We start from the raw sequence: 12,106 nt of genomic DNA on the forward strand, positions 1-12,106 counted from the left end.
TGTTTCATAATTGTGTTAATCTGAGAGAGAGAGAGAGAGAATGAGAGAGAGAGAGAGAAGAGAGAGAATGGAGAGAAGAGAGAGAATGGAGAGAAGAGAGAGAATGAGAGAGAGAGAGAGAGAGAATGAGAGAGAAGAGAGAGAATGAGAGAGAGAGAGAGAGAGAATGAGAGAGAAGAGAGAGAATGAGAGAGAGAAGAGAGAGAATGAGAGAGAGAGAGAGAATGAGAGAGAGAGAGAGAGAGAGAGAGAGAGAGAAGAGAGAGAATGGAGAGAAGAGAGAGAATGGAGAGAAGAGAGAGAATGGAGAGAAGAGAGAGAATGGAGAGAAGAGAGAGAATGGAGAGAAGAGAGAGAATGAGAGAGAGAGAGAATGGAGAGAAGAGAGAGAATGGAGAGAAGAGAGAGAATGGAGAGAAGAGAGAGAATGGAGAGAAGACGACCTGGAGGAAAGTGCACAGACACAGCGACACAGGGAGAACGTGCAGACGGTGGTGAGAATGTTCTGCGTGTGGATCTGTGTTTGTCTCCAGGACTTTGGTCTGTGCTTCGCTCTGACTCGCTTCAGTGTTTGTGTTTGTTTTGGATTCTGCAGCTCAGACTCTGACCTCCAGATCGTTCACCTGAGCAGAGGCACAGCGCTCTATCGCCCCCTGCTGGACGACACGGGAACATGTGGCACAATTATAATTACCGAACCGAGTCGAAATGTAACAGGGGCGCAACTGGAGCCGCTGCTTTACACCGAAAACCACATTTAAAAACATAAAACCACGTGTATTATTGGTGAAACTCACTAATCGCTCATTCTGTTTTGAAATTTTGACGTGAAAATGCCACTGTTTTTGTTTTTAAGCCTTTTAAAGTCAAGAAATTCAAATCAAAATAGTCATAATAGTTATTTTATTCGCTGATTATTTGTCACAATTCTTCAGATAAACTCACGATCGAATACGCAAATTTAACTGAACTGAACAAGTGATGAAGAAAAGTCGATTTGAAAAGGGAAAGCGCATGTTTTTTTTTTTATATAACATTTAACAAAATACAATAATCAACATTTAACAAAAATACAATAATAAACATAAAATTAAGGCCGCGCGCGGCGATGGTGGCCCTCGCCCCGGACACGCAACGCCCCCCCTGGCGAATGCCGGGGACTCGCGACCGCCCCGACACACCGCTGTCTCTTCCCGACAGCTCCCGAGGCCAACAGCTCGTCCACCAGAAAAATGACATAGTGTACCTTTAAAATAGGATAAAGTGAATGATTCTAGAGACAAACTGTAGACACTAAGCCACAGGTCACGTGACTTTAATGGTCAAGAGCACTGTCACACTAAGACTAAGTGCATGAAAACACATCCTCCACCAGAAAAGTTACATAGTGCGGCTTTAAATTTCTCAGAAGTGAAATTATTCTAGAGGCCAAAGTGTAAAACTAGGGCATAGGTCTTACTGACTTTTATGATGAGGAGTACGTCAGTGAATGTTCTGGCAAAGTTTTACAAATGAATGTAAAACTAATTTTATGTCACACAATAATAAATTGTGTGCATTCATATAGGTGGCGCTGTATCCCTGATAACTGTATTTGACATATCAATGGAATAAGGGTCATGCAGTGTATAACTGATAGAAATGTCATCACAATCACAAAAAGGTAGGGGGCGCTATACTGTTCACTTTTCATATGTTTTATAATTTATTATATTCAGACCAATATCCCGCATAAGTGATTCAAATTTCAGCACAATCAAACTAAGCGTGTCTCTGTAATAATTTTAAAAATATTTTTCAGTGGAGTCTTTGCGCCCCTGCTGGCCAATGGTGGAAAATGCATCATGTCCGTTATGAACTTTTTTGCTTTGCGAATTTGGTACTAATCCGATAATGTTGATGTTTCACGTCTATGCTAGGGGGCGCTATAGAGTTCACTTTTATTAAATTTCATATTTCATTACATTCAGACTTGGATCACACAATTGTGATTTGAATTTGAGTTCTGTAGGACAATGCCTGTGGCCGACAGGTCACCGAAAAAACAGGAAATGAAGGCGTTATTCGCCGGCGTGCTACGGCAGGAGTATCTCAAAAAAAGTTGAAAATTTCTGTGAGTTCATGTCTCTAGATGTGACATGTCAAATCTGAGGTTATTTGGACTAAACCCCGGGGACCTGAATCTTTTTGTAGACCCCCAAGTCAAAACGGCGCCGAATGTTTGATCCAATATGGCCGACTTCCTGTTCGTCATAGGGTCATGCTCCAATTCATCTTTTGTCGTGTTTCATTGTTCTCTATCACTGTCCCGAATTTCGTTTCCCTGCGACAAACTTTGCCTGTCCCTAGTCCCATAGGGGTCCAATTCTAGGCGGCGCTGTTGAGTCGGGTCACTCGGGTCATTGTTGCGATGCCCATTTTATCGAATTTTTCGCCGGGACAATCGATCTGGACCCCGGTTTGGGGACTTTTCGTCCATGTTCAGGGGTTCAATGCGATTCAATGTGGGGAAAAATAAAAAAAAAAAAAAAAAATAAAAGAAACCGACGAAGAACAATACCCCTCACCGCTAACTTTGCTAGTCACGAGGGCCACAAATAATCCAACACCCACAACACAATCAAAACAACAACTGGCCTGAAGAAAATGCGGCGCAGTGTTCGGCAGAAGGAGCTGAGTCTGCTCCTTCTCTGTGGCGTCTCCAGGTGTCTCCGGATGGTGTCCATCGTGGTCTGTAAAAACTCATCCTCGTTGATGAAGGCCTTCAATTTAACTAATTTCTTTGTGGAGCCTGTGCACAGGTCTTTGTACACGGCCTCCGCCACTTCCACGATGTTCTCTCTGTCAGGTCTCACCCTCACGTTCCATTCACACATGTTTGACTTCAGCAGCACAACCAGTTTGATGAACATGGAGCGCATTTCAAACATGTTTTTGGTCTGAAGGACGCGCTTGTTCACCTCATAAGCCAAGCACAAGATATGTTTTGCCTCCCACTTATAACCCGCATTTGAGACTCTTATTGTTGCGGGTCATTTCCGCTTCACCCCGATCTCCCCACTTTAAGTTGCGGGGTCACAGTATCACTTCCTCCTCCTCCGCTCCGCTGTGGCTGTGGCGTGGTCTGGGCGTCGGCAAACTATTGCAATAAACTTTTAAACCAGGAATCCTTTAACATCCACAATTGGGTGAGTGTTTTGCCTTACCATTAAAATGCTGCCGATTCAATAACCCCGTTTAATAATGCCGCTAATCCCACGTCTCCAATCCTCATAGAGCCGCCATATAGGTTATACTCACCTGGCCGTGTATGGAGAGGAAATCGAAACGGGAAATTCGAAGGTACCCGTTTTTCCTTATGCATTATTATGAAAACCGAACCGAAGGTAACAAATTTATTAATATAGTCGCTAACTTTGTTTTTCGTGCCTTTGATTAATTTGTGCAGTTTTAGCTTGTTTTTCCCTGTTCATTAAAACTCCGGTGGAGTTCATCAATTGAATTTGTGCGTAGCCACGCACTTTATTTTGAACATATTGCGCAATATTTGAGTCTATCGGCCTCTGCTTGGGCATTGTTTTGATAACTGTTGATTTAAGTGCACTTAATTTTGATCACTCAGTGAAATTACTTTAACTTAATTTTGATCACTCAGTGAAATTACTTTAACTTAATTTTGATCACTTAGTGAATTTAATTTATTAACTTTATTATGATCACTTATTGAATTTATTTTACTTATAATATAATAACTAACTTAATTGGGATAAACTTATTTGAATTCACTTTACAATTTCCTTGATTTATTAACCAGCTTAATTAATCATTTAATCTAATTTAATTTAATAATTTAATGATAAGCTTAATTACTTATTGAATATTGTAATTAATTGTTAATCCTTTTGAATTGTTGGGTCATTGGTAAATGACTACATTTAATTTATTGTGTTATTAATGTGTATTCTGAATTAATTAATTAATACTATGAATGTATTGATTCATTTATGCTTGCATGGTTATGCATACATTTAATTTATTTTTGGTTATTTAAGACTTGTTAATGTTTTATTTAAATGATATTCATTTGTGTTTTCTGGCCTTTATAGGTCAGGTTTTTTTCAATGGACTGATTCAACTCCAGCTCTGCAGAAACACTCAACTCAACAAGGAAATGCATGATGGCGAGTTTACCCAACCTGAACTTAGATTAGCCTAAATCAAAACACTAAATAACTGGACTGTTTTCGTTTTTTTATTTATTTTTTTGTTATTGTTGTTCTGTCAATTTATTTTCAATATACTCCACCCAACTTCATATCCATGTGTTACGTGTCTTCATTCACACTCAGGCTCCTCAAAGGACATTTCTTCTGATGCTGCTTTTGTGGCCGTAGTCTGCCCCTAGCCCTAAAACATTTTGCGTTACACACTCACTCTGAGAATGTCCAGGAGAACGTTGGGGACTTGTGACAGTTGGGGTGTTCTGGTGCTGGTGCAGGGACAGAGAGCCAGGCCACTTTGTGGATCTTATGAAGGGACCTTCTGACTGGATCTGTGTTTGAGGGCTGATGATCCAGCGTGTCGAGCCACTCGATCAGGCTGGTCATGAAGTCGAAGACTGTACTTCGGGCTTTCTGAGAAAATCTCCAGATTCCAAAATAGCTTTTGGGGCTCATGTGGTTGATCAGAACCTGAGCGAGGTCTCGGCTCACGTCTTTGTGATGCCTGTTGGAGATGTCCTGGGACAGTCTCTTATAGAAACTGCCCTCCTGGATGTCTGGAGACAGCTGGACCAGCTTCTTCAGAGGAGCAGAGGCGTCCTCCATAATCGTGTCCAGGTCAACAATGACTTGGCGCTCTCTGGCGAGTTTGATGACGTGTTGTCTGAAGTAGGTCTTAGCATGACACAGGGTGAGGAAAGACTGGACCCAGTGTAAAACTCCATAAAAAGATTTTTTGCTAAAGCAATCGGCAGGACTGGAGCCCTGGGAGCTGCCGTGGTGAGAGGAACCCATCTCATCACACTTGATGGTGATAATAGATTCCGCAGCCTCGTCACTGTAGGAGCTCACACTGTCCAACAGCTCCTGCTCCTCCTCTCTGCTGAGGCACGCAGATTTAGTGACCCTCAATGCTGCCTCCTCCAGGATCTTTTTCACCTGTTCAACTGCAGACCTGGTGCTGGAGGTGGGTGAGGTCTGTCCTGGGTCCTGATCTGGAACAGTCGAGGCCTTCTCCTCTGGTTCCACAGCACGATGTGGGTAACAGCAGAGGAGCCTGTTCAGAGTGATCTTTGAAGCTGTCTGCACACTCTCAAAAGTCCCAGTCTCAGTCTTAGTCTGACTCTGGTAACAAGGTGCACAGCTCTGAACCAGTTTCTCTTGAAGCCGCTGGACCCTCTCCTGCTCCTCCTGATCCAGAGAGGCTGAAGAGGCAGATGTGGGCTCCGGCAAAGATGTAGCACCACAGATCTGAGTCCTCTGTTCGGCTGGTGCTGAGTCTTCATCCTGTTCATCTACGGATGTCTGGGTTTCATGTGGGAGTAAGGGGTCGAGTGTTCTCCCACTGGGTGCAGTGCCAGGTCTCACGTTAAGCTGCAGGGGAGACCGAGTCCATGATGCACAGCGCTGCTGGTTTTCAGAGGTTGGTGTCACTCCCAACCCATTCCGTCTCAGTTCTCTTGCAACCTTGAAACGCTTGATTCTCTCGTCCATGTCCACAGGTTTTGGAGAGGCCTTCATCTCCTTCAGAGATGTAGTGCCCTCTTCAGCTGTGTCAGGAACAGGAGAAGGTAAAGTGTCCTGAGGTGTTGAGCGAACACGTGAGTTTAGTGTGTCCTGAGAAGTTGAGTGACCATTAGACGTTTCCTCTTCAGGGGAGAGTGTCTGATCACGCGGCCGACAGCAGCACATAAAGAATTTTCTGGCTGTGTTGGCGATCTCGTTGAGCCTGTGATTCGGCGTGGTGTAAAGTGGTACACTCTTGTTTACCACTGGTTTGTCCCCCTCGAAACTGGTGCGGGACATGGCCGAGTTGCCATGGTAACAAGACTGTATGGAACTTTAGAGGCTTTAAAGCCACGTTTCCCTGTTGATCACAGAACCAAGTTTCATGTTGTTAGGACAAAAAAATGCCAAAGATCTGGTAAAATGAGTGATATATTTTAAATATAAACAACTTTTTGAATTCACTTTTTGTGCAGCACTGGAATCTGTGTGTCGTTTTTCAATAAAAAACCAAAGAAGACAGAAAAACAACTATTTTCTTCATTATTTGTCTCCAAAACCAAAATAAAAAAACAGATAATGATTTGTTTTTTCAGTTTTTGATTTTGTGTTTAAATGAAAAATGGAAAAAAAACAAACGGATAAAGGCTGTTTCCCCTTTACGTGACTTCAGTGACTCTGATGCTGGACTGAACCAGGACTAAACCAGGTCTAAACCAGGACTAAACCAGGTCTAAACTAGGACTAAACCCAGGACTAAAACCAGGTCTAAACCAGGACTAAAACCAGGTCTAAACTAGGACTAAACCCAGGACTAAAACCAGGTCTAAACCAGGACTAAACCAGGACTAAAACCAGGTCTAAACCAGGACTAAACCAGGACTAAAACCAGGTCTAAACTAGGACTAAACCCAGGGCTAAAACCAGGTCTAAACCAGGACTAAACCAGGACTAAAACCAGGACTAAACCAGGTCTAAACCAGGACTAAACCAGGACTAAAACCAGGTCTAAACTAGGACTAAACCCAGGACTAAAACCAGGTCTAAACCAGGACTAAACCAGGACTAAAACCAGGTCTAAACCAGGACTAAAACCAGGTCTAAACTAGGACTAAACCCAGGACTAAAACCAGGTCTAAACCAAGACTAAAACCAGGTCTAAACTAGGACTAAACCCAGGACTAAAACCAGGTCTAAACCAGGACTAAACCAGGACTAAAACCAGGACTAAACCAGGTCTAAACCAGGACTAAACCAGGACTAAAACCAGGTTTAAACTAGGACTAAACCCAGGACTAAAACCAGGTCTAAACCAGGACTAAAACCAGGACTAAACCAGGTCTAAACCAGGACTAAACCAGGACTAAAACCAGGTCTAAACTAGGACTAAACCCAGGACTAAAACCAGGTCTAAACCAGGACTAAAACCAGGACTAAACCAGGTCTAAACCAGGACTAAACCAGGACTAAAACCAGGTCTAAACTAGGACTAAACCCAGGGCTAAAACCAGGTCTAAACCAGGACTAAAACCAGGTCTAAACCAGGACTAAAACCAGGACTAAAACCAGGTCTAAACCAGGACTAAAACCAGGTCTAAACTAGGACTAAACCCAGGACTAAAACCAGGTCTAAACCAAGACTAAAACCAGGTCTAAACTAGGACTAAACCCAGGACTAAAACCAGGTCTAAACCAGGACTAAACCAGGACTAAAACCAGGACTAAACCAGGTCTAAACCAGGACTAAACCAGGACTAAACCAGGTCTAAACCAGGACTAAACTAGGACTAAAACCAGGTCTAAACTAGGACTAAACCCAGGGCTAAAACCAGGTCTAAACCAGGACTAAACCAGGACTAAAACCAGGACTAAACCAGGTCTAAACCAGGACTAAACCAGGACTAAAACCAGGTCTAAACTAGGACTAAACCCAGGACTAAAACCAGGTCTAAACCAGGACTAAACCCAGGACTAAAACCAGGTCTAAACCAGGTCTAAACCAGGACTAAAACCAGGACTAAAACCAGGTCTAAACTAGGACTAAACCCAGGACTAAAACCAGGTCTAAACCAGGACTAAACCAGGACTAAAACCAGGACTAAACCAGGTCTAAACCAGGACTAAAACCAGGACTAAACCAGGTCTAAAACCAGGACTAAACCAGGACTAAACCAGGTCTAAACCAGGACTAAACCAGGACTAAAACCAGGACTAAACCAGGACTAAACCAGGTCTAAACCAGGTCTAAACCAGGACTAAACCAGGACTAAAACCAGGACTAAACCAGGTCTAAACTAGGACTAAACAATATGACACCTAAAAAAACACGACAATATCAAGTAATCCAAAGTAATCAGATTACATTACTCACTTTAAGTAATTTAATGGATTACGTTACAAACTACATTTTAGGATATGTAATCTGTAATCTGTAGGGGATTACTTTAAAAGTAAACTTCTGTGAACTGTAAATGGATCAATTCAAACCCGGCAGCAGTTCCTCCTTTATTCACTTACTTCATATTTTAAAGTTCCCTTATTTCCCTTCTTATTTTTCCTTTTCTTTAATTTGATTTAAGTAATAACACAAATGATCATTATTGTTGTGACTACTGTTGTCATTATTGCTGTTGGTAATATTATTATTGTTATAATTACTATTATTATTTATGAATTTAATGTATATTATTATTATTTGTTATTAATCTGTTTTCCCCCTTCATTTATTTATTATGTAAGTATATGTATGTATATATTTTATTTTATTTTATCTTTTTTTTTTTTCTTTTGCTAATTTATATACAGTGTTGTGGAGTAACAGATTACATGTACCGGAGTTACGTAATCAGAGTACAAATGATGAGTTACTGTATTCAGTTACAGTTACTGTTTCAGTGAGTAGTAATTGGATTACAGTTACTTTGTTGAAATAAATGGATTACACAGAGGGATTTTCCTGTCTTCACATTTTGGGTTATATCCCTTTTTTTTTTTTTCTTTTTTTTCCCTGGTAATTCCACTCATTGCCAGACACTAAATCAGGTCTAAAACCAGGTCTAATCCAGGTCTAAACCAGGACTAAAACCAGGACTAAAACCAGAACTAAACCAGGTCTAAACCAGATCTAAACCAGGTCTAAAACCAGAACTAAACCAGGTCTAAAACCAGAACTAAACCAGGTCTAAACCAGAACTAAACCAGGTCTAAAACCAGATCTAAACCAGGTCTAAACCAGGTCTAAACCAGGACTAAAACCAGGACTAAAACCAGAACTAAACCAGGTCTAAACCAGATCTAAACCAGGTCTAAAACCAGAACTAAACCAGGTCTAAACCAGATCTAAACCAGATCTAAACCAGGTCTAAAACCAGGTCTAAACTAGGTCTAAACTAGAACTAAACCAGGACAAAACCAGAACTAAAACCAGGTCTAAACTATGTCTCAAACAGGATTTAACAGGACTGAACCAGGCCTTGTGGACCGTGTCTCCTCGTTTTCTATCAATAATATTTTTAATTTGGTTCAGTAAAGTCTGGGTGTTTCATTTTCTTTTATCAGACAAAACTTCTTATGTGAAGATTTCCTCGTCTTTGTTTCTCTACAGCAAATCAAGTAATCCAAAGTAATCAGATTACATTACTCACTTTAAGTAATTTCTTCCGTTACAAACTACATTTTGGGGTACGTAATCTGTAATCTGTAATCTGTAATATGTAGGGGATTACATTTTAAAAGTAAACTTCCCAACACTGTTTATATAACTAATATGACTTCTAGACATCGATATAATATCTTGTATGTATGTTTAAACATTTATAAAAGTCAGTAAAAACAATTGAATAATATTAGGGCCGGGCACGTTAACGCGTTAACTTTGCGTTAACTAATTAAGTCATTAACGCCGACAATTATTTTAACGCCGTTAACGCAGTTTTTAATTATTTATTTATTTATTTTATTGTAAACGTCTGTTTCTCACTGGCTTTTATTTTGAAAAAGTCCACCGCGAGAGTTTCTTTAAGTTTGACATCTTTTCTTTACACTTTTTTCACTTTTTTCTGACCACGTGAGATGCAACGTGCCTGAGCCTCCGCGAGGTTCAGTCCCGGGCTCTGGCTCTGAGCTGAGCTTGTTTCTTTAGTTCAGTGCTGCAGGGGGAGTCACTGATTTACCCAGATACCACTGGAAGAAAAACTGTGATTGGTCCATTTCCATTCCATTATATTAACCCTTTGTTTCCTAAGAAATATCAGTCCAAGTTTATAACACTGATCTAGAAATTATTACTAGTGTCGTGTTCATTACTCACAGCATAAAAAATATTCAATAAATATATTAGTAGTACAAACGTCATGCAATATTTTTTCTTCCCTGAATACCTTGAAGACTCTGAGGTTCCCCTGTGAAAGAAATGCTGTTTGCAATGTGTGGCTCTTTCATTTACATTTCCAATAAAAGTCGCTATACTCTACTTTTTAATTCATTAACTGGTTTTGCGTATAACATGCGATTAATCGCGATTAATTTTTTAAAATGTTTGCCCAGCTCTCAATAATAATAATAATAATAATAATAATAATAATAACCTCAAACTTTACTTTGAAGTTTAAATCGTCTTTCGGCTCTTTTATTGTGAAAGCGCCGCTCCACCGGAAGCGCCGCTGTGTTGCCGTTAGCTTTAGCCTCCGGAGCTAACCCCGAGTCCGGCTCAGCTGTGAAAATGTTACCGCTCTCCATCAAAGACGACGAGTACAAACCTGCCAAGTTCAACCTGCTGCTCAAGATTTCGGGATGGTTCAGGTAAAAAAAAAACCCAAAAAAACTAAACAAAAAACAATTTCATCCGCCAGAAAGCGACACCTGTGATGCTAAAATGCTAAAGCGGCTAAGTGCCAGCTGTTCTGGGTGAATGATGGAATGCTAACGGCGGCTAAACTCTGCACAATCTGACTAAATTAACTTCACAAACACTTAAAATCACCCTGACAACAGTTTACAAATGTACCGGAATGTGTTTGGGCTTGATCAAATGCTTAACAGTGAACCCCGCGTGTTTTTTGGGCTTATTTTTGTCTGTTTTGTCGTGTTTATTTCTGCATCTTCAGGTCCATTCTCGCAGACAAAACCTCCAGGAATCTGTTCTCGTTCCTGTGCCTGAATCTGTCCTTCGCCTTCGTGGAGCTGGCCTACGGGCTGTGGAGTAACAGGTAACGGGGCAGGGGCAGGAGCCGGGGCAGGAGCAGGGGCAGGAGGTGGTGGTTGGTTTGTGTGTGTGTGTGTGTGCGGGGGTTTGGATGTGCCACGTAGGTCTAAGCTCCTCTTACGCTCATTCACAAACACAGAAGAGAGAAAAGAGAAGAGAGAAAAGGACATGCTGCTGACAAAGAGCGAAACCAAACTGACTGCTGGGTTTCAGATGACGTCACAATCAGTGTTGGGAAGGTGACTTTTAAAGTGTTTTTCTCTACACCAGGAGAGTCAAACTCATTTTGGTCCGTGGGTCGTGTCCAACCGACTTTGATCCCAAAGTGTCCGGATCAGAAAACTCATGTCATATAAACCCCAAAAATAACAATAAGTTCAAATATTTGTGCAGAGAAACACAAATCTATTACAGAAATCTTTTTTAATTGATGAACTCTTTCTTTTACAAAATATTATAATATTATGAACAACCTGAAACTTTAAGAAAAATACAATTTCAACACAAAGTTTGAACATGAACTTGTTTGCAAACAGGAATAAGTCCATTTTTGTTGTAAAATCCTGCACTCGGCTCCACTTTTCTCATGTTGGACATTTTTCTGATGAGGGTGTCACGGTCAACAGTCAAAACGATCGTCCTTTAAGAGCGTTTGGAAAGAGACAAGTCTTCATTTGTGCTGCTCTGGTGGGAGGGGCCACGTACAGAGACGCTGGAGACGCTGCTGTGATAAACACCACAGAAAATTAACAAGATTTTAATAGAAGATATCATTCAAATATTTTAGTAGAAAATCATCTGAGGGCCAGATTAAAGGTCTTGGAGGGCCGGATCCAGCCCCCGGGCCTTGTGTTTGACACCTGTGCCCTACAGATTACAGATTACTTACCCCAAAATGTAGTTTGTAATGTAATCCATTAAATTACTTAAAGTGAGTAATGTAATCTGAATACTTTGGATTACTTGATTTGCTGTAGAGAAACAAAGACGAGGAAATCGTCACGTAAAATGTTTTGTCTGATAAAAGAAAATAAAAAGCCCAGACTTTACTTAAACATACAAAAAATATTATTGATAGAAGACGAGGAGGCACGGTCTATGCAGCATCGTTTAGTCCTGTTAAATCCTGTTTTAGACCTGGTTTAATCTTGGTTTAGACCTAGTTTAGACTTGGTTT

At 40.9% G+C, this 12,106-nt stretch overlaps 1 protein-coding gene and 1 long non-coding RNA gene across 2 annotated transcripts in view; both read left to right on the top strand.

Moving 5' to 3' along the window:
• Positions 1 to 258: 258 nt before the first annotated feature.
• Positions 259 to 6,249, top strand: LOC129412053 (uncharacterized). The gene is made up of 3 exons (XR_008633551.1): positions 259 to 3,342; positions 4,107 to 5,643; positions 5,723 to 6,249. It is a non-coding gene; the product is annotated as an uncharacterized LOC129412053 (long non-coding RNA).
• Positions 6,250 to 10,372: 4,123 nt separating this feature from the next.
• slc30a7 (solute carrier family 30 member 7) overlaps positions 10,373 to 12,106 on the top strand; it is a 38,013-nt gene continuing 36,279 nt past the window's right edge. Inside the window, 2 exon segments of the mRNA XM_055164820.1 lie at positions 10,373 to 10,526; positions 10,832 to 10,933. Of these exon segments, the coding sequence (XP_055020795.1) occupies positions 10,447 to 10,526; positions 10,832 to 10,933 (182 nt within the window). The 5' untranslated portion in view covers positions 10,373 to 10,446.

Source organism: Boleophthalmus pectinirostris, unplaced genomic scaffold, assembly GCF_026225935.1.
Source record: "Boleophthalmus pectinirostris isolate CB_2022bp ecotype Guang Dong unplaced genomic scaffold, ASM2622593v1 HiC_scaffold_7, whole genome shotgun sequence".
Taxonomy (NCBI): Eukaryota; Metazoa; Chordata; class Actinopteri; order Gobiiformes; family Gobiidae; genus Boleophthalmus; species Boleophthalmus pectinirostris.